The sequence below is a fragment of the Nannospalax galili genome, unplaced genomic scaffold, assembly GCF_000622305.1.
Source record: "Nannospalax galili isolate Female #2095 unplaced genomic scaffold, S.galili_v1.0 scaffold488, whole genome shotgun sequence".
Classification (NCBI taxonomy): domain Eukaryota; kingdom Metazoa; phylum Chordata; class Mammalia; order Rodentia; family Spalacidae; genus Nannospalax; species Nannospalax galili.
In genome coordinates this window covers 2,199,719-2,223,010 of record NW_008360316.1, presented here as the reverse complement: position 1 = coordinate 2,223,010, position 23,292 = coordinate 2,199,719, and the positions used below count along the sequence as shown (strand labels likewise).

At 39.2% G+C, this 23,292-nt stretch overlaps 2 protein-coding genes and 1 pseudogene across 4 annotated transcripts in view; 2 read left to right on the top strand and 1 right to left on the bottom strand.

Annotated features, from left to right (window-relative positions):
• The window catches only part of Cab39l (calcium binding protein 39 like), a 170,557-nt gene extending 160,207 nt beyond the window's left edge, over positions 1-10,350 (bottom strand). The window contains exon 1 of one of the 2 annotated variants that reach the window (XM_008824982.3): positions 10,300-10,350. The gene's annotated coding sequence lies outside the window, so the exon portion shown is untranslated. The other variant, XM_008824983.3, reaches the window with a different exon arrangement.
• A 104-nt stretch (positions 10,351-10,454) lies between these two features.
• The window catches only part of Setdb2 (SET domain bifurcated histone lysine methyltransferase 2), a 37,084-nt gene continuing 24,246 nt past the window's right edge, over positions 10,455-23,292 (top strand). Inside the window, exons 1-5 of one of the 2 annotated variants that reach the window (XM_029559563.1) lie at positions 10,455-10,867; positions 14,167-14,529; positions 18,243-18,368; positions 19,510-19,575; positions 22,615-22,711. In XM_029559563.1, coding sequence (XP_029415423.1) covers positions 14,514-14,529; positions 18,243-18,368; positions 19,510-19,575; positions 22,615-22,711 — 305 coding nt within the window. In that variant the 5' untranslated portion in view covers positions 10,455-10,867; positions 14,167-14,513. The remainder of the gene's footprint in view (positions 10,868-14,166; positions 14,530-18,242; positions 18,369-19,509; positions 19,576-22,614; positions 22,712-23,292) is intronic. The other variant, XM_017796080.2, reaches the window with a different exon arrangement.
• Positions 16,810-16,936, top strand: LOC115068731 (annotated as a pseudogene).

The window sequence follows — 23,292 nt, the reverse complement described above, 5'->3', positions numbered from 1 at the left end:
CTAACAGTTGTTCCAAACCACTGCTTTGCTCCATAGGTTTTACTGTGGTAAAACGAGTATAAAAGATACCATGTTGGCCGGGCGTGGTGGTGCACACCTTTAATCCCAGCACTCAGGAGGCAGAGGCAGGCGGATCTCTGTGAGTTCAAGGCCAGCCTGGTCTGCATGAGTTCCAGAACAGCTGGGGCTACAGGGAGACCCCGTCTCAAAAGACCAAAAAAAAAAAAAGTTACCATGTTAACCATTTTTAAGGTTTCAATCCACTGGCATTAAGTATACAATGTGAAGCCGTGATTCACTTTGGGGAAAGTGGCTGGCTGACTGGCTTGTCTTTTGACTCTTCTGCCCTCTATTTCTCCTGTTGTGCCATCTGTGATGAATACTCCCTATTTTCTGATTTGCCATTTAAAATGCCTTCTTTTCTCAAATACTTCCTGAGTACTATCAGCCCTCGCTTCATATCCTTGCATGGTCTAGCCATCTTATTTCTGAGCTCCTTTTACTTCTAGTTTATGTGCTTCTTTCAAAGATTTCGTATTAAACCAGGCATGCAGCACACACCTGTTGTTCTAGCACTAGGAAGTTAAGAGGCATTAGGATCAAGAGTTCAAGGCCAGCTTCAGCTATCCAGTGTTTGAGGTCAAATTGGGCCCCGACTCAAGAAAAAAAAAAAAAAATTCACGTTTGCATAATTCCTCTTAACTGATTCTGAAATATTTAGGATTATCATTTTTATTTACTTTGTAGCCACATTTTTCTTTTCATAATAAAACCTAATGTTATATGAATTTTCCTTATAATAATTTAGCATACATTTCCTTTCTCCATGTTTGTTTTCTTGGATTAAAAGGGGGTTCCTGCATTACATTTTACACGTGTTAGAGTTTTAAAAACTTCATTTTCCAGTTGTTAGTAGTAGTTTCCATTTTTGGTGATTACAAATAAAACCCACGTGGAGATACAGCTCTCTAACTCACATGACAGCTAATTTCAGTCTAAGAGTAGACAGCTGCCCTGTCTGCTTCCATCGGCAAGAAGATTTCTCCTTGTTTTACAATTTTTTTGTTATTCTCACAGCTTTTCCCCTCAATTATTTTATACTTTTCATAAGACACAAAATAGTGACATTCTCCAATGTCATAAAGGCTATTTGACTAAATACCCTTTCAAGTACTTTTCAAAAAACTGAATAGTCCACCATAATGGGTGTGTTGAAATTTATAAACCATTCTGCTACCAGTATTTACTCCCAATTTTTCACAAGGATAAATTACACTGAGTTCATAAAGCTTTGGTGTCATTTCTTTAGGACTATCCTAGGAGAAAGACAGATACTTGCTTGTTGATACACTGATAAGCTGCTTTCTAAAGTGACACAAACTTGTATTGCTTCAGTGATTAAGAATTTTTAACCAATTTCTTGTTGGGCTGGAGAGATGGCTCAGCAGTTAAGAGTACTGACTTCTCTTGCAGAAGACCCAGGTTCCATTCCCAGCACCCACATGGCTGCTAACAACCGGCTGTAACTCCAGTTCCAGGAGATCAGTGCCCTCTTCTGACCTCCGAGGGCATTGTTCGACACAGGTGCGCGTACCTACATGCAGGGAATATACCCATACACATTTAAAAAAAAAAAAAAAAAAAAGATTTTATCTTCTTATAGCCTAGTCAATTGTATTTACTTTGGAAAAGTTTTTTAAAAATATTTTATTTATTATTTTTATTTTATGTGTATGAGTATATTGCCTGCATGTAGGTAAGTGCATCCATGTCGTGTAATGCCTGCAGAGGACAGAAGAGGCCATTGGATCCCCTGAAACTGGAGTTACGGATAGTTGTTAGCTGCCATGTGGGTGGCTGGGATTTGAACCTTGGTCTTCTGCAAGAACAACCAGTATTCTTAACCACTGAGCCATCTCTCCAACCCCTACTTTGGAAATGTTTTAAAAAATAATTTCATGAATTCAACAATTTCTTAATTTTACAAGCTGACTTTTTTTTTTCCCCCCACAAAAGCCATTTGTACTTGTTTTGCCCTCTTTTATCTGGTATCAATATTTTTATTTGTAAGAAAGAAACAGACTCCACAAAGATAGACTATACCTATGAGGGTGTGTATAACCGTTTGATATTGAAACACAAAGACGTCATCTAAAATTAGTCTGTGCTAGGGAACTTTGCAATTAAGTTACAAAACAACAACAAGAAGTTACCATCCCTGCCCCCCAGTCCAATAATGGCTTAAGTTCATGGTCCTGTGCTGGGCTGCATTGATAACTATACTGGGACACAGGTTGGATACACCTGACTGTAAAGCCTTAATAGGTCTTATCACACCCACATTACACCTCCCTACCAAACTCTATATCAAATTCAACTGGTATGATATAAAATACTTCATTATTCTCGGGAAGGAGTTTTGCCTTTCTCACTGGATCAACTGTGATTGAATGACCCCAATCTACATTTCAGGAGGAGGCTGTGCTTAGTATTATAACCCAAAAGAAATCTAAATAAACCCTCCAGCTTCATCTGCTTTTAATTGGCCTCAAAACAAAACAAAACAACAAAAACCTTACTAACTTTGGTGAGATATGTTGGTTTATGCTCCTGATATCAGCACTTGGTGAGGCAGAGAAACTCTCAAATCCTAAACTAGCCTGAACTATATATGAGACCCTGTCTCAAAAACAAAACAAGCAAATAACAACAAAGGCTGGGCATGATAACACACGCCTATAATCTCAGCACTCAGGAGGCTGCCAGCCTAGGCTCTGTAGTGAGATACTGTGTTTTAAAAAAAGAAAAAGCAGCTGAAGTGATGGCTCAGTGGTTAAGAGCACTGGCTGCTCTTGCAGAGGGCCCAGAGGTTCAATTCCCAGCACCCACATGAAACTGTCTTTAACTCTAGTTCCAGGGAAATCCGATGCCCTCTTCAGACCTCCAGGCATTGCACGACACAAGTGTACTCACATACACACTCAGGCACACACACACACAAATAAAAAAAAAGAAAATGAGCTAATTTGGGAAGCCATGCAGCTGCAGCTAAGCAATACATTATCAGCCTTCCAACCAGCTTGGAATAGATATCTCTGAATGAAGCCACCTAATAGGCTAAAACGGTTACCTCTGAAATTTCCCTGTGATCTTCAGGAAAAGATGGCTTCCAGCTTTTTTTTCGTTTTCTCTATCTTATTATGTGTCCCAAGGTTACCTGGAACTCAAGATTCTTGTCTCAGCCTCCCTCATGCTGGGATGATAGGCATGAGCAACCATACTGGCTTGGCTTTTGTATCTTAATGATTAATTACAAGGTTAGCTATTCCTGGTTAAAGGAACTAAATATCTGTAGTTAGACATCCTTTTCTTTTTGAAAAGCCCAAATGGTTTTTAACAAAGTTCTTTTTATAATCAATGACTTTTTTGAGACATGATCTCCCTGCAGCCCAGCTGGCCTGAAACTCAGTATGTAGACCAGGCTGGACTTAACCTCAGAGATCCACCTGCTTGTCTCCCCAGTGCTGGGATTAAAGGCATGTACCACCATGCCTGGCTATAATCAAGGACTTAAAAAAATGTTTATTTTGTGCACACACACACACAAATGCACAAGTGTTATAGCCTGCACGTGGTCAACCTGTGGAAGCTGGTTCTCTCCTTCCACCATGTGGGTCCTGGGGACTGAACGCAGGTCATCAGGATTGGCAGCAAGTGCCTTTACCCACTGAGCTATTTCTCCAGTCCCAAGACAGGTATCTTAAAACTTACTAATCAGGAACTTCTCTCTAGATTCACAGAACTCAGGATATCTGATAGTCTTCAGATAATATCAAAGTACAGGCCAAGGATTTGCTATTCTTATTCTTTAATTAAAAGTAAAATAATGTTTCAGTGACTTGGAAATCATGTATTTACCTGAAAAAATTACACGGACTGGCTTAGGAGACAAAAGTTGATCACTACCTCGAGGCTAGAAAATAAAACACAGGCCCTGGTGATGAAGACCTCCTGCCTACTGTTCCCTGCTTCTCCCTTCCCTCTCTAGAAAAGCCCTTTGTATCCAAATTCTTCTCTAAAACGGTCTTGATTGGTGGCAGTCTCTCATGTTCTTTGGTTTCAGTCTTTCTAAATCCTTTTCCTGGCCCCTGTGTCCTGGAATCACTGGCCTTTTCAGTGGGCAGCAGCCAGACCCAGGTTAACAGCATTAATTACTTTCAAAAGAATGCACCTATTAGCAGTGGGAGCCACCGTTACAAAGAGAAATAGAACCACCTTTATGCTTTTTTTAATACTAATAGCCTACACACATCATATCCAAGGGGCACAATTGCTACCTCCCTTACCATTCTCGCTCCCCAATGCAACTGCCAGGAACCTCACAGGACTGTCAAAACCAGAACCATCATGAAAAGAAGTGATGAAATTGTCACTTGAATTTTTTTCTGTGACCATGTATAATAACTATTAAAAATTACGACTCAAGGGCTGGAAGAGATGGCTCAGTGGTTAAGAGTACCAGATGTTCTCACAGAGGACCCAGGTTTGATTCCCAGTGTCCACATGGCAGCCAGCAACCGTCCATAACTCCAGTTCCAGGAGATCCTATGCCCTCTTCTGACCTCTGTGGGCATTGCTCGACACAGGTGCACTTACACACATGCAGGCAATACACTCATACACATAAGGCAAAAGTAGTAAATAAGGGCTGGAGAGATGGCTCAGCAGTTAAGAAGACTGTTCTTGCAGAAGACCCGGGTTTGAATCCCAGCACCCATGTGGCAGCTAACAATGTCCATAACTCCAGTCCCAGGGGATCCGACAGCCTCTTCTGACCTCCGAAGGCACTGCATGACATGGATGCACTTACAGACATGTAGGCAATACATGCATACACATAAAATAAGTAAAATTTTTTTTAAATAATAAAATATTTTTTAACAGATTGGACAAATCTCTAAAATAAACTACTACTCAAAATGCAGCTGTTAGCAGTTGCAGACATTTGTCGTCTAACACAACACACTTTATCCTTCCACTTAGGCATGTGGGATATACTGGCAGGAGGTAAAGCAACCATGTTGGCTCACAAGACAAAGCAGCACAGTGAGGAGCACCGAGCCACAGGGCAGGACCGCAGGGCCCTGACATCTATGTGTAGCATGGCACCTGAGCAGCTCATGATTTTTACACAGTGAAGAAATAAAGTTTATCCTTACAGGCTACATTTACTTTTTAGTTTCTCTATCACAGAAGCCAAACTATATCTTAACTAAAATAAACTCCAAGCTGAGGAATATAGGATTTGTCATGAATACAATGGCATATAAAATGTTTTCATTTTTTGTTTTACTTTAAAATATTTTATTTTTATTTTATGTGTATGCATGTATTGCCTGCATGTATATAAGTGCACCCATGTCATGCAATGCCCAAAGACGACAGAAGAGGCTGTCGGATCCCCTGAAACTGGAGTTATGGACAGCTGTCAGCTGCCGTGTGGGTGCTGGGATTCAAACCTGGGTCTTCTGCAAGAACAGCCAGTGTTCTTAACCGCTGAGCCATCTCTTCAGCCCCCAAGAGAGAATTTCACTTTATAGATAGGCCAGGTGGGCCTCAACATTTTCATCTTCCTGCCTCAATTTCCCCAGGAATTCAGGCCTGGGCCACCACGCCCACAGATAAAATACTGAATTAGAGTGGGAGAAATGAGAGCAAAAATGAAAAAGGTAAACCATTATAGGAACTGAAGCTGCAGATAGGTGATTAAGTTGGATGAAAGGAAGAATTTGCTTTTAAATTCCAACCACATAGAAGATGCCTAGGGCAGGAGTCAAATAGGTAGGAAACATAAAAGGGAAGAGTTGAGGACAAACTACAATCTGCCAAAAGGCTTTAAGAAATGTGTTTTCAGTGCTCAAGAGAAAACCTGACATTAGGTCTCACTCGCATCAAAATGTTAGTTTAAGCAACAGGAATAAATAACATTAAATGAAGAAGTTACAGGTTTGCCTAGAAAAGGATCACTTTATCCCTTAACAAAAACAAAACAATAGCAGCAACAAAAGGCCAAGGCTAGAGAATGGAACTCAATGGAAGAGCCACTGCCTGGCATGCATTAGGTTCTAGGTTCAATCTCCAGTACTGAGATAAAAAAAATAAAACCAAATAGGGCTTATAGATCGAGAGCCCTGTGAAAGAGGGAAGGCGGGGAGGATGGGTCAGCTATATGATACTTTATGCTTTTTTTTAACTTCCCAAGGGAAACCATCTGAATCTGAATATTTCACTATGTTTAACACTGATTCATAGAAAGTCTCATGATTCTTGTTATTTATCTATTTTGGTGCTGACTCGGGGTTTCTTGTATGCTAAGTATATGCTCTATCAATGAGCAACACTACCAATCCTTTAAAATTAAATTTATTTTTAAAATCTACAAATATCTTGATACAAATTATTCGATTACATAAACTACCACTTTGGGAACATTCTGAATTTTCAGAAATATCTATATACTCTTGTTTTACTTGGATAGATTTAGTCATTACCGTCCTAATTTTTAGTCAATATAATTCATTATGGGGATAAATTAAATAACACAACTAAAAAGATTTAAAACTCTAACCATCAAAATGACCAACGTAATCTGTAGTATTCATATAATCAATGAAATTTTTGTATTTTTGAAAAACTGTCTCAAGACCCTTCAAGACTGCCTGAGGTGCCTGACTCAGCATCCAGGGTGAGCTTGCCAAACCGTGCAGTTCCCCCTTCCCTAGGACCAGGTTTTCCTGCTGTCTGGTAGGGGCTTGGACATCCTTCTCCCATAACCTCTCCTTGCATATAGTCCTTTCAAGACGGTCTGACTTGGCCTCCAGGGTAAGCTGGCCAAATCACACTGCACCATACCTATCCCTCTGCCTGAAATTCTTGCTACAGCGATAAGACAAGAGAAGGGAATTAAAGAAGTAATTGGAAAAGAAGTTATTCCTTTTTGCAGATGATATATTATACATAAGAGATCAAAAAAACTCCACCAGAAAACTCCTAGAAATGATTAATACTTTCAGCAAAGTGGCAGGTTACAAAAATCAATCTAAAAATTCATTAGCCTTTCTACATACCAATAAGAAGTAATTGGAGAAAGAGTACATGGAAACTCTCCAATTCATAATAGCTTCAAAAAAATCTAGGAATAAACTTGACCAAAGACATTAAAGACCTCTATAATGAAAATCTTGACCAAAGGCATTAAAGATCTTTACAATGAAAATTTTAAATCTTTGAAGAGCTTGAGGAAGTCACCAAGAAATGGACCTCCCATGCTCATGGATTGGAAGAATTAATCTTGTGAAAATGACCATCTTACCAAAAGCAATCTATAGAGTCAATGAAATCCCAACCAAAATTCCTATGCCATTCTTCACAGAATTAGGAAAAAAAAAGATCCTACAATTCATATGGAAGCACAAAAGACCCCAGAATAGCCAAAGCAACCCTGAGCACAAAGAGCAATGCTGGGGGGATTACCATACCAGATCTCAAACTATATTCTAGAGCTACAGTCATAGAAACAGCATGGTACTGGACCAAAAAATATACACATACATCAATGGAGCATAAAGACCCAAACATGAGTGCATGCAATTTCAGCCACCTGATGTTTGACAAAGGGGTCAAGAACACACAATGGAAGGAAGAGCATATTCAACAAATGGTGCTAGCAAAACTGAATCTCCACCTGTAAAAGAATGAAACTAGACCCTTATCTTTCACCCTGCACAAATTTCAACTCCAAATGGATCAAAGACCTCAATGTGAAACCTGAAACTGTTAGAAGAAAACATTGGCAATAACAAGATATATAGGTGTAGGAAAGGACTTTCTAAATCAGATATCAATTGCTCAGGAATTAAGGTTAACAATCAACAAATGGGACATCATTAAACTAAAAAGCTTCTGTTCAGCAAAAGAAACCACCAAGGCAGTGAAGAAGAAAACCTAGAATGGGACAAAGTATGCCAATCACCACTCTTCAAAGAAGCTTCTTTTTCAACAGACGGAGACTATTACAGAGCTCCACAACTGGTCACACACATATTCTCTGTGAATTGCCCAAGCCTAAGTGGTACATCTAGGGTGCAACTTCTATACCTAAGATTCACAGAACATAAAACAAGGGATGAAGAGAACACTAATGCATCTTTCAATCCTCATCAATGAAGCTCCCTCATGCAACAGAGGGCCAGGAATGCAAAGGGCCACAAATGGCCAAAATGTAGAGAATAAGAGTTGGCAGAATGTGGATCCTTGGACAGGAGTCCTATATTAAAATCCACCCACCCAGGGCCCAGGGACAATTGTGGAAGTGGGGGTAGAAAGATTTTAAGAGCCAGGGGAGAAGGTGCATGATAAGGAAACAGTTTTACCGTCTCCTAGGACCTTGCTCATATGAATCTACAACAATGGTGTCAGCATGCACGAGACCCATGCAAACTCAAGCAGACAAAAAACCAGCAGAGAACTGGGAAAATGGGCAGCAGGTCCCAATCTTAACTGAAGAACTATTGGTAGTTGATAACTGCTCCATGAGGGAGAGCTGATCTTCTCTAAAGGAGTGACTCTAGATAGGCTGACTAGACCCCCGTGGATGAATCTGCATTGAGGCGGGGTATAAAGATGATTAAGATGTTTTGTATGAAATACACACACACACACAAAAAAAAAATCTCATAATTTGCCTGTGTTTTATCCTTTGTCCCAAGGTTTTCTATAAATTAACATGGCCACAGGCACAGTAGGAAGGAAATTAAGACTTTTTCCCACCACCCCTTGGTCAACCTGCAAATAAATCCATTTTGCTTTGCCAACTTGTTTCCTAATCTGTTTTAAAAACAGGGAAGCCAAGTTTGAAGGTTTAGGAACATAAATGCCTTATAACACTAATACTGTAGCCATCAACTCAATACTAAATTATGGATATTTTAAATCTTACAATTAAGGTTTGGTATGAATCAAGATTTTAAAAACGAATTAAGTAAAATTATTTTCAACTATTTTGCTGGTTTTGTTACCTCTGTCATGAAATGCCTACATCGTGTAGTGCTGCCTCAGCTAAGCCATCACTTGAGTAACTGAAGAACAAAGTGGAAGCACTAAGACAAGCCTCTGCTTCTCATGCATGTCAAAACTGTTCATCACAAAATACTGGTGTATAATTGGCCTGGATTGTAGATCTGATAACTTCGCTCAAATGAAAGATAAGGCGTGCGTTCTACTTCAACTGAGGCGTCAGTGACAGGACAGGATACAAGGGGAGGGAGAAAGGAAGAGGAAGAGAGAGGGGAAGGGGGGAAGGTAACAAGAGAGGGGAGAGCCAGCACCATAGGGGAACAATAGGCTTAGAGAAGCAGCTATGGTAATTCTTCCCTACCATACCCAACCCCGACCGACTCCACCTCCTCACTAGAACTGTTTTCTTGGGAGTATTCCCTCAAAAAAAAAAAAAAAAAAAACAAAAAAAAACAAAAAAAAACAACTCCTATTCTGTGATGAAGCACAGCAGCTCCTGGGAAATTTGCAAATCTTCAACAAGGACAGCATTTGGATAGTGGAGGCAGGAGGATAAGGGCGTTCAAGATTAGCCTGAGCCACAAAGCTTACTCTGAAGCCAGATAATCCCCTCCCTCACTTTAACCGCCCCCCCCCAACCTCTCCTTCACTCCCCATATCTGCAGGCTACCATAGTTTTAGAACTACTCTCTCACAACGTGATGTTCACTAATACGGTAGGATGGTCTTAGGCTAAGGGTCACTTCCAAGAACTCTGGAGGAGCAAAAGGTTGTTGAGCAGCCGTTCCACGGCCAACGCTAAACCACGAAGGGGTCACTATGGAACTTGAGGACAACTGGTAGGTAGATCATCTCCCAGTCTTCCCTCCATTCCCTCTTTCGGAATCCTGCTTCCTTTGTCATTAGAGGAAGCAATGATCAGTCTCCCCCACTGCAAGAATACTCAGAAATCAAGGAATCAACGTTGAGGCATCAAAGCACCAAAAGACCCACAAACAAAAGCCTGGGGTCTCACCACCACCACCACCACGACGGCTGCCTCCCCCCACCAGGGATGAAACTCCGGTACAGGAGACCCATCCATTCAGAGAAGTCTCCTCACCCCTTCCAACACCCCTAATCGTCCCTCGGGACTCTTCTACTAGAACCAGCCGCTCTACACGCGCTTTCAGGACCCGTAGACCACGGTCGCAGCCACACACAAGATGGCAGCCACACACCTACCGAAGGAACCGCTGCGCCACCACTCCAGCGAGGCTGCTCACTAGTCTGTAGGGAACCCTATTGGCCGAGCCAGATAGCGCGAGACCAGCCGGGAGCGCCAGCAACCAATCAGGAGGCGGCGCGCCCCGCAGGCCTCAGTGGGGCAGCAGAGCACAGGCAGAGCGTCTGAGTCGTCGGCCGGTTGTCTGTGCGGCCAATAGGCTTCGGGCCGGGTGGTGGCGCGCGTGGCGGCGGCGGGCTCTCCTGTGGGGAGTAACGGGAGAGCTGTTAGAGTGTGCAGGTTGCGCGCCTGCCCCTCTTGGGCGGAGGTGAGATCTAGGAAAGAAGTGACACCTTCCCCGCCCTAGCGCACGAGTGGCCGTGCGTTCTACACCGCCACTGGAGCGCAGCGTGGAAAACGCCTCCACGGTAGCGGCGCGTGGTCAGGGCTCCCAGCCGCCCCCTTTGCCTCGTTTCCGGTGAAGACCTCCATCACAGGGGGACTCTGAGACCCTGAGGCTGTAACGGGCTGCAGGCAGTGGAGTCTAAAATTCAGAAGCAGAACCTTCAGGTTTAACCCATTTTCCAGGTAAGGTCACGCAAGCCCGAAATTAATGGAATTATTTAGCCAGGAGCCCGGAGTTGAAATTAGATCTCAGAGCTCCTGACTCGTCACCCACAGTCTAATCAGGAAAAGCGCCCTTGGCTTGTGGGAGCGCACAGTGGGTTCTGGATCTGTTAATGGAGGCCAAGGACAGAGGGAGTTTGAAGCCTTGGATTTGGGGTGACCAGAAGATGAGCTCAAAGCAGGCGGCCCCTTACACTACGGCATGCCTTGTCCTTATTAGAGAAAGTTTGCCCTCGATTGTTAGTGGGCGAATAAGAACACACGACGTAATTCAAAACGTGCGTGACATGTCGTTTGTACTCAGTACATGTCATCTCCATCATACCAAGAGGAAATTGTGGAATCTTCGCCGTTATTTCTTTTTAAGAAAAAAGAAAGTTACACTGGCGTGAAGCAGACTATATTTTCTACCCAGTGAAAAAGGAAAAATAAGACGCTAAAAGAACCAAATTTCAATTCCAGTGACTGTAGTATTAGCACTGTCTCTGGAAGATAAGTTTATGGTTTAAATTTTCTTCATGACGTTCCTGCATTTTGCAAATTTTCGTATGTAAATTTTTTTTCTTTTGTAAATATAGTTATTTTCAGACTGGGAAGTTTGAAAAACGTTGATAGCACCTTTTTTTTTTTTTTTTTTTCTTTTTTGATTTGTGTGTGTGTGTGTGTGGCTTCGTTTTGAGACAGGGTATCTTGTTGCCAGTCTAGTGGATGACCTTGAACCACAGGTGCTCCAGTCTCGACATCGCAAGTGCTGAAGTTAAGGCTCTTTTCAAGTTTCTAAGAGTATGTTTTATTTTTGGTATTTGGAAGCATATCACAATTGTCTGGGGGTGTATATTAAGTGTATCCTGGGGCGCAGGGTGGATCTAGGTTGATAAAGTACTTGCCTAGCATGCACAAAGCCCTGGTTTGGGTCCCCAGCACCTTATAAAACCAAGTGTGGTGTCGCATCCCAGTACTCAGGAGGCAGGGGCATGAGTCTCAGAAGTTCAAGGCCATCCTTGGATTTATAGTTGAGTTCTAGGCCAGTCTGGGATACATGAGACCCTGTCTCAAAAAGAAAAACAGAAAAACTGTTCTGTTTGACATGCTGTGAACTAAAAGGATTTACGTGTTTTCCTGTTCTGAGGAATTCCTGATCATTATGGCCTCATTCCTGTATTTCTTTTCTCTCTTTTCTCCATAAATCACTAACTTCATCTTCCAGTCTACTAAGTGGCTTTACCTGTGGATCTGTTTTGTTATTGTCACCTATAGAGTTCATTCCGGCAACTGTTTTTATATTTCTGTTTGATATCTTTTGGGTTATTTTTCAGAATTGTGTATTTTTTTTAACCCTTTGAGGATATCAAATGTAATTACATTTGTTGAAAATTTTGGGGAATTCTCTTAAGCATAAATTCTTCAGTTTGTTGGGCTTGTTAGGTCTCTTTCATACTCTTAGCTCCTTAGGGAGGCTTCCTGACATCCTTTAAGTGTTGTGATTGTGGTTGACATTACCTTGAGCTTTTCGTCTGTTTCGTTTCCTCAGAGCCCTCACAGACTTCATCTGTTCAGTTCCCTTACAGTTTTTAACATGACTCTGTGTGTGTGTGTGCACCTGTGTGTGGAGGAGGGGGGCGGCGTGTGTAGGAGTCAGTGTTCTTGTTCCAGCATGTGGGACCAGGGGATTGAACACAGTTGTTAGGTTTAGTGGCCAGGGCCTTTACCTGCTGAGACATATTGCCTACCCTGAAGATCTGGTTTTCAATTTTTTTTTTCTTTCCTTTGCTCTTTTTGAGACAGGGTCTTCCTGTAGCCCCAACTAGCCTGGAACTCACTATGTAGACCAGGCTGGCCTTGAACTCACAGAGATCTGCCTGCCTCTGCCTCCCAAGTACTGGAATTAAAGGTGTGCGCCACCACGCCTGGCTGGTTTTTAATTGTTTTGTGTGAATTTCATATAATACATGTTGATTATAGTTAAGACTCCCTCCTCTATATGCACTCCCCCTACTGCCCCCCATCTGTTTTTATGCATTCTGTCATGTATGTTAAGGCCTATCAAGCCAAGTTTCTTTTCCCGAATGTCCCTTAGTGAGAGTCCACTGGGGCCTGGTCAACCTATCTAGCATCACTCCCTTAAAGAAAAACAACTCTCTTTCTTTCGATAGTCATCTGTTGCCAATAGTTTCTCGGCTAAGGTTGGGGTTCCTTGCCCACTTCACCCCTTCTATTCTGGGTTTTTGTCTAGTTTGAACTTGCATGGATCATGTGCATACCATCACTATTGCTGTAGGTTATATGAGTAACTTCTCAACTGTCTTGAAAACTGTTGCCTTATGGTCATCCACCACTCCTGGCTCTTACAGTCTTTCCACCTCCTCTTCCTCTATGGTCCTTGAGCCCTGAGTGGCAGAGGTTTTCTATAACATCTTAATTATCCAAATTTTTTTTATTATTGACTTCTTAGTTCCGCCACTAGATATATATTCTAAGGAAATGATTAGAAAAATAAAATGTTTATTCCAGTATTATTACATTAAAAATAACAATTTAAATGAAGTCTAAATGGCCTGATATAGAACTTTATTGCTAATTTATTAAAAGTTAAATATTAAAATCTTTAATGTATGAATTATTGTCCACTCATGTGAAAATATTAATGATGGGGCAAAGAATAGGATATGTTAATAGTGAGAATATAAAAAGCATGTACAGTAGAATCCAAATTTTGCTTTAAAACTATATGCTGAAAGGAAATTGCTAGCATTTATTGACTCCTTCCTATGTGTCAACACTATTCTAGGTGATAAGCCATCCCAATAATTAGCATTATCCCTGCTTCATTAAGTGTAAGGGGGGGATAGCGTATTGATTAATAATGTAACATAAGTGCCAATTAACAGGTGTTAAAAAAAATATGGGTGTTGGGCATGGTGGCGCATACCTTTAATCCCAGCACTTGGGAGGCAGAGGCAGGTGGATCTCTGTGAGTTCAAGGCCAGCCTGGTCTACATAGTGAGTTTCAGGACAGCTGGAGCTACAGAAAGACCCTGTCTCAAAAAGACTAAATAAATAAATAAATAAATAAAAAATAAATAAATAAATGGGCAATAGGGTTGTGAGTGATTCTTCTCTAATTTTTTCAAATTTTGATGTTTTGTAGATTTTTTTCCATTTACTGTATCTTTTTGTAATGGTTTGTACAGTTTTAAAAAGTAAAATTGTTAGAACATTTTTTCTTTACCAATATGCATCATTCTTTGTTTTCTCTACAGAATATTTCATGCATTTGTGGACTAATACATGGAATTTATTTTTAAAAAGACATTGTCAGTGATCCTGATACAGCTCTCAATATAGTCGTCAATGAAGAAGCATGTGCCTGATTATTGGTTGGACTAGTAGTCATTTCTGAAAGTCTCTTCAAGCACAATTTCCATTTGAAGACTCAAGTTTCAAAGAATATTGGCTTTAGAATGGTGTAATAATGTTATATTTTGTTTGAGGACTACAGATTTCAGACACTACAGTTGGATTCCTCATATAGTCTCCAATCAAAGTGGTTTATAATGCAGCTTTGATAAACAATTTTGAAGAATTTTATATTTATAAACACCAAAAGATGGGAGAAAAAAATGGTAGGTAGAAGAACACATTGTTAAACCCTATGTTTTAATGTTAATAGACAATTTTGGAATTCTCGGAGTTTTTTTTCTTGGTGGTTTTTTTTCCCCCTTTAGTGTGTGTGGTGTGTGTATATATTCACATGTGTGTGCAGATGTGTATGCTGTGGAAGCCATAGATCAGGGTTGGATATCTTCCTCACTTTGTTTCTGCCTTATTTTTTTGAGACATGGTTTCTCACTGAGCCAGGTGCTCACAGGTTTGGCTGGGCTCACTGATCAATGAGCTCTAGGGGTCTTCCTGTCTCGCCTTTCCAAACATTTGGATTACAGGTGCATGCCACTGGGGATGGATCCTTGGAATCTGAACTTAGGTCTTCATGCTTGCATGACAGGTACCTTACCAACTGAGACATGTTTCTAGCCACATTGTTTTGTATTTTAATGACTCTTTCACCTGAGTCACCATTATCTGGTGGTCACTTGTGTAATAATTTGTAAATTATGAAGACACATTTTATCAGGTAGTGTACAAAAATCATATTTGCTGGTATTCTTTGTCCTCCCACTTAAAAGATGACTAATTGTTGAGACATTATCAGGTTTACTGTGGTAAACCCAAGGCCTCTAAGATTTTTTACCTGGTAACTTGAACTTGTTACTAGCAGTCATACTATCCTTCTAGTACTACAGTCACTTTGTTTTCAAGAAAATGTGCCAAACTTCCAAACCTGAAGTCATTTTTATCTTATTTTTGAAAATGGTTTTCCATTTTAAATATTTTATTTATTGTTTTATTTTTCTATTATATGTGTGAGTGTATTGCCTGCATGTATGTAAGTGCACCCATATCATGCAGTGCTTGTGGAGGTCACAAGAGGATGCCAAATCACCTGGAATTGTTGTTAGCTACCATGTGGGTGCTGGGAATCGAACTCAGGTCCTCGGCAAGAGCAGCCAGTGCTCTTAACTGCAGAGCCATCTCTCCAGCTGGATTTTCCATTTTAAAGATCAGCAACTAGTGTAGCATTTATGTTGTTTACTCAAATAATCCTTTTTTCCCAAGAAAGCTATTGTACTATAGTGACAGTAACAAATTACCGTAATTTATTTGCTTCATTGGGGATTTTATGTGTATATTCATGTGGGTGTGAGTATGTGTTGTGCCATCCATCTTGATTTTTTTGAGACAGGGTCTCTCACCTGAGGCTCATCAAGTAGAGTTACTAGGTTATAAGCATGTATCACCACATACAGCTTTTGTTTTATATGGGTTCTGGAGATTGAACTCAGGTCCCTGTGCTTACAAGGCAGGCACTCTACTGACTTAGCTAGCTTCCCAGCCTTCATCAGGGAGATTCTTAAGTTGATAGCAAAGATGACAATAACAGGTGTAGTTTGGTGACCTTGTCTTGATTCATAGTAAGACATCAGCACTTGTACTTATAGCCTTTGTGGTATCAGTTTAGTAAAAACAAGTGTCTTATTGATACTACATTGTGCGTGTGGCAGGGGAGGTGCTTGGGATAAAATGCAAAGCTTAATTTCTGGTAAGCCAACACTACCTCTGAGCTACATCTTAAACCCCTTTAGAGTTATTTTCAAAATAGTTTAACCTTGTATATTTTCTAAAGGGATTTAAAGATTCAAAAAGATCTCCCTACCACATTTTGCTGATTATAATAGACTTAGAGATCCTCCAGGCATGTCTAACCTTTTGACATTGCAACATGACAGCATCTTCAAAGTTTATACTCAAGAACCACATAATTGAGTTTGAAAAAAAAGATCCCTTAAAAATTTCCTGATGCTTTAACCAAGTTTACTACTTGGTTTTGGTCCATATCCATAGCTATCCTGAGGCACTTTGGCCCAGGGCCCACCTGTTGGTCAACCCTGTGCCCTGAAACTCCTCAATGTGTTTCTGTATGTAAGTTAGTATTGATGTATTTACTGTGTGCCCCATAAATATTCATTTAGTGAATTAATTCAGTATGATTCTTAAGTATTACTTTTTTACAAAGACTTTCTCAAGTTGTCTAATACATAGTTTAATTGATTTCTATATAAAGCTGTTTTACTTCTTTTATTATGGTTATGTTATTCCAATAGTCAGTGCTTATCTGACTAAAAGATCACGTTTGGACAGACAGAATTATCAAATGATACCCTTCGATTCTGGAGGCAAGCATCAACACTAGTATACTATTAAATTGGTTTTCAAGTACCTGCTTGTATTCTTTGTAAATAATCTTCTCTTGAAATATGCTGAAATATTTACTGTTTTAGGTTAGCATCACTTCTTGGCCTTTTGGCTAAGATCAAGTGTATCATTTGTTCTTTTCACTTCATAGATTATAATTCTCTGTATGTATACATTGTATAAGTAAGTAAAGATCAAAAGCAAGAAACTGAAATCATTTATATTGTAGTAGTCATCTACACAGGATTTAAAATGAAAGTCACTCACATGTTTCTTCTTAGACCATTCTTCAAATTTAAAACCTTATCTGAGCTATGCTATGGGAAAGTAGGCTTCATCTTGAGTATATATCAGGCCAGTGTTAGCAGGGAAACAGAACCCCTCCTGGGGCTGCTTGGCAACAGTCCTAATTAATGAAAGATCTGCTTTGGGAAAAGTAACTTTCCCAGTAGGAGTCGGTACAGCCCCTTTCCTGTGAAGATTCTGCCTCCATTGCCAAACTTGGAGGTTTAGGGCTTAATATTTACTAAGGTAAATATATGTTTAACTATTTGAGCTAACTCTCCCTCCTCTCAATGCCTACTCAAGTGGCTTTTCAAAAATACAATTAGTATATCCTCTTTTTTGTTTAAGGGCTCACTAATTTTAAATAATTTTATACCTTGATTTTAATGTCATAAATTGTACATGACATTTTTAGGGTTTTGTTACTTTTAAATATAATGTAAATGATATTTGGTAATGTTAATGGGTTTTGCTCATTTTAATTGTCTTGTTTTCAACTTGGAAAACTTATTTCTTTGGAAAATGTTGGCTAAGATTAGTTTGCTGGAAATCAGAAATAATGGTCCTTAATTTATGTACATTCACTTGTAAAAATGTAAAGTTAATAAAGACTTTTTAAAAGCAGTATTGGTGGGCATTTGGTTATTTTAGCAGTCATTGAGATGTTTTATCTGTAACCATCTATTTCTGCACTTACTAGGGTTATAGTCTGGAAATGTTTAAAATGCATATTGTCTGTACTTACGCCTTACTACATTCTAACCTGGAGTAATTTTCCTGTCTTCCAGTTAAGGAGTAGTATCATTGAAGTTTTCTTTCTTTCTTTCTTTCTTTTTTTTAACGACAGGATTCTATGCAGCCAAGGATGACCTGGAACTTCTGATATTCCTGACTTTCTCTCCCAAGTCCTGGGATTACAGGGTCTATTACCACATGCAATTTTATGCAGTAGTAGGGATTGATCAAACTCAGGGCTTCATGCATGCTAGACAAGTACTCCTATCAACCAAGCTACATCCTCAGCCCCAGTTTTTGATATATTTTTAAACTTAACAGGAATAAATAAAATGTGTGGGTCATATTCTTTATTTCTAATTCTTTGTAAGGGAATATAACCAAAATCTTTTTTTCATCATGAAAAGTGATAGACCTATTGAATCTTAATTTTATTTGGAAACCAAGTAGACTTTTCTGTAACTTTTGCCTGGGGAAATTAAACTTTTAGGTTATTCACTTTTAGGTGATGCAAAGACTTTCTGGATGGAGCTAGAAGATAATGGAAAAGTAGACTTCATGTTTGAAAAAACACAAGATGTGCTGCAGTCGCTGAGGCAGAAAATAAAAGATGGGTCTGCCTCCAATAAAGGTATGAAAAATGAAAACTTCTAACACTTAATATTAAATATTATGTACTGGAAATACAGTATAATTGTACCGTTTGTTGTAAGTCAAAGAATTTGTTTTCTAAGACCCTAATGTTAGTTTTACTTGCTTTTTTGTACTCTGTTTCTACAATCTTTGCTTTTCCCATACCATGATTGGGTAAACACCTAGGCCAGACATGGTGATGCACTCATTTAATCCAATCACTTGGCCAGGCAGATCTCTTGTGAGATAGAGGCCAGCCTGGTCTACATAGTGAGTTCCAGGCCAGTTGGGGCTATAGGGAGACCCTGCTGGAATCAAAGACATGCACCACCTCCCAGTGAGACAGGAATTGGTGGGAGGTTTATTTACAGTTCTGGTTAAAATTGGGAAGAGAAAAATTAGTAGTTTTTCTCTACCTTTCCTGAAGCAGTATTACAGTTTTGTAGAAAAGAAGAAATAAGGGTTTGGAGAGATGACTCAGCAGTTAGGAGCACTGGCTACTCTTGACAGAGGCCCCAGTTCAGTTACCAGCAATCACATGATGTTTAACCATGTGTAACTCCAGTTCTAGAGAATCCAACACCGCCCACTTCTAGCTTCTACAGGCATTGCATGCTAATAGTGCACTTACATGCAGGCAGAACACTCATACACATAAAATAAGTTAATGTTAAAAAATTTTAAAAAGAAAAGGTAAAATAAAAAAACAAAATAATGCATACGTAGATTTAGTTTGGAGACAGGTTATAAGGGCTGTGGGGGTTCCTCCTGTCACTGCTTGAACTTCAGCTTTTTCTGTTTTGGGGTAGAATCTGCTACCCTGTTACAGTGATATCTCAGGTCTGTAGCATTAACATACTGTGTATTGGTTGTTTTAAAAGGTACTGTTTTCCATTTTAGTATTCTCAGTTCTTCATGAGTCAGGTGTGGGTGGGTTTGAATCCAGTCCTAGCAGTTATAGCTGGTTGACCTGGAATAAACAGCTAACCTCCCAGCCTTCTTTGCTTGGTCTCTGATGAAGATGATCTTAAGACTTTCTAGGGGAGTTATGAAGATTAATGTAAACTGTTTAGCATAGTAGCTGATATCCTAAATAAAAGCGATGGTCTTTGGCTTTGCTTTTTTTTCTTTCTTAACAGAGTACATCCAAGCAATGATTCTAGTGAATGAAGCAACTATAAATACCAGTTCATCATTTGTAAAGGGTAGGTACATTGCTTACTCCAATCCTAGTATTCTCTTTTATTTCTTTGCCAACCTTAATCTAATTAAAGACAACTTGAAATATCACATAAGATCTGTATTGCCAAGTTATATAAACCACTATTTTCTATGTAAAAAGTCCTAGCCATCCAGAGATAGGGAATGCATTCCTTACCAAGTATCCTAGGCAAGAATGAACAGGTGTGTGTTTTCTTCAGAAAACTTGGTGTTTTCTGGGCAAATAGAATTCAGGTTCTAAACCATTATAAACCCACTTTCTGTAAAGAACACTGCAAAAAGGTACATTTGGGTATAGATAAGTTGTTGGATAGATTTTTTTCATATTCAGCTTGTTTTCAGACTATTATTCTTCTACGATCTAAGCAAATTTGGTTTAGAAGGATCAAAAACAATGAAAAAAAAAAAAAACTTTATTCTTAAAACTTCTGACATCAGTTGTGGAGGTTTTCCGTAGCAAACAAGTTTCCAACTTTCTGTGGATACCAGTGGGGTATTCTAAAATTTAATTTCATTCTGAATCTATCCACAGTGCAAGTGTCCCATTTAAGTGGTCAGTCAGTATCCTAAAACTTCCCCCTCCTTGATCATCAGTCACAAACCCTGGGCCTCTGGTACTTCTGACTGGCTTGGCTGCAGATCAGAGGTTTCATAATGTCTAACACAAGTTTAATGATTTATTGTAATAGCTCAAAGAACTCAAGGAAATTGATTTCTTCTTCTTACCTGCTTATTGTAAAGAATGTTAGAAAGGATACAGATTAACAGCACATAGGGGGAGATCTGGAAGGAGCCTGAATACAGCTACTGCAGTCTCAGGTTTGAGGGATGTGCTACCCTCCTAGTCTGGATGCTTTCACCAACTTGAAAACCTCTAAACCCCTTTATTTAGGGATTTGGTGGAGGTCTCATTACATACACATGAATGAGTGGATCATTGACCACTGGTGATTGAGTCTCCTGCCTCTCTCACTTCCTGGATGTGGGGACAGGGGTGGCTCAGGCTGAAAGTTCCAGCCCTATAATTGTACTTTGGTTTTTCTGATGGAACAGCCCCCAGTTGAAGCTCTTTAGGGGTTTTAGTCACCAGTCATATCATTTGAATATAAGAGACACTCCTAGCATCCTGGAGATTGAAAGGCTCTTCAAAGAATTTGTGTCGGGAACTAAGACCCATCTAAGTTTTACAACAGAAGATGCTCCTCTCACCATATTGCTCAGGAAATTACAGATTTTAATAATTCAGTCAGGAACTAGAGCAAACCAAATATGTATTTCTTGTATGTTACATGTTCCAAGACTAGAAGAGAAAATTTGAAGTTACCAATACAATTCCATCATTCCATAAATCTTAATCTGTGTTAAGTGCATTTACAAGATTTTCATTTATACTATTATATAATCTCAACAAATTTTACTAGTTTTTGCTTTGTTATCAAAATTTGGAGGCTTAAAGTTTTTAAATCTATGAAAAAGCAGTCTAGCATCATCAGTATGGTTTAAGGAAACTTGTTTTTTCCTCAGAAGTATTCCCAGTTTTGGTGCTAAATTGTATTGTTGGAAAACAAAAAGCTTCCCTTTCACAGAGTTCTTCAATAACATTTGGGGAAGAATAACATAGGGGAAGAAACTTTTAGCTCAATGGCTGAGGTTGTAGGCTATAAGTTAAACTCATAACAGACAAATTTGCAGGCAAAAAGGCAAACAGCATTACTAATTTTAGGTACTGTAGCTTCATAGAAAGAAGCGAGGATCCAACTTAGTAGTGAGGTTTGAGAGATTATCATGCCATCTTAATAGGGGAAGATGGGGTAAGAGGGGGCACTTCTGGAAGAACAAATGATTTTTTAGAAGAGGGTGAAGGAACAGAGGTAATTGGGGAAGTAGAGATGGCTTCTGAAAGGTAAATGAGCCCTGAGGACAACAGGTGGGAGACTACGGATTGTGATATCTGTCTGGGTATGGTGTCATCTTCCTCTGTGCTCCGGTGATGAGTCAGTCTTCCCTGGTTGAAACTTCTGGAAGAGAAGACTTGTGACTATTTAAGAGGATGTGTTTTTAAGATAGTTTAAGAGAAACAAAAGCTCCTTCCTGCATATGTCGATTCTCAGGTATTTTCAGCTCAAAACAATCCTTTCATTCCTGTAGCACATCTGTAGCCTTTCAGAATAAACACACCCTTATGGGATTACAGTAGTTTCACAGGAGAGACACTTTTAACTCAGGAGATGGTAACAAGGACCTGATTGTAACCAACATTGCTTTTCCTCTCTGAATTAACTTATTTTCAACTAAATTGGGTTTTTGTTTCAAGTCTTTATCAACAGAAAGGTTGTGTGATAATTTTATGTTTTATATAGTTTATTCATCTGAAGTGTAACAACTTTATCAAAACAAAAATAAACCTTGTCAGTGTAGAAAAACAAAAAGGCTTGTGTTAAGGTCAAAACAAGCCTTCTGAGATCCAGCTGGACTCCCTAGACAGTAATGAAACCACTAATTACTTTTTCTTCTCTTGCTTAGTTATAACTGTAAATACTTGCTCTTTCTTCATACAAAAGAAAAAAAGAATCCAGTGTAAAAAGATACATGAGGAAATAAGAAAAAACATAGATCAAAAGGGTCATCAATTACCTTAAACCCTATATCCCCCCCCAAAAGATAGTTGTGGAACAATGAGAAAGCAAAAGACCTTCACTATGTTGTTTATCTATAAAGTATAGGCAGAACTAGAAACACTTGATGTTCATAACAAATAACTAAAATTTAGATTTAAGTTCAGATCAACCTAGTTCTCCCACAGCAATTTCTTCTAAGTATTTTAATTTATCCTGCATTTTTGTTTCTTAATGCTTTTGAGATTATTGACCGTCTTAATGGCTCAGTCTCAAAATCAGTTATCTTCCCAAATTTTAGTGCTCTGTTTAAGCAGAATTTCTAATCAGTGAAAATATTTTAATATTTTAGTAAATGATTTTTAACTTGATATTCCTGTTTCTTACATTTGTACTTTTTTCATGTAGATCACATACCTGTGACTCAGAATGAACAGGAAAATAAACCAAATGTACTTCCTTCCACATCACATGAAAACTCCTTTCCTGAAGACTGTGCCATTCTGTATGTATAAAAAGTTATTCTTGTTAATACTCCCTTAATGGGTGTTTTCTTAAATCTCCCTAGGTAATTAACTATAAAATTGAGCTTAAGATTGTCTGTGTTTTATTAATAAACTGAAATCTACCAAGTTGGCTTTTTAAAATTCCTACTTGGAATATTAAAATTGTCTTTCAGTATCAAGTTAGTCTTTATAATGCATAACAGCAGTAAAGTAGCATCAAAAAGTGTATTGGGGACTGGAGAGATGGCTCATGGGATATGAGCACTGGCTGATCTTGCAGAGGATCCAAGTTCAGTTCCCTACACCCAAATGGCAACTTTCAACTGTTTCTAACTCCAGTTTCAGGAGGCCCTCTTCTGGCCTCCATGGGCATTGCACAACATGGGTGCACTTTGATGCATGCAGGCAAAACACTCATATACATAAAACATTAAATAAATACATTTTTTTAAAGTACATGGCAATAAGCTAAAGTTTTCTGACCTTTCTCCTATGCTGCTAAATTCAGTAAACACTGCTCAACTTACAGGAGACTTGTTCAAAAGCAAATGTGACATCTGATACTTAGTCTTTATTTTTA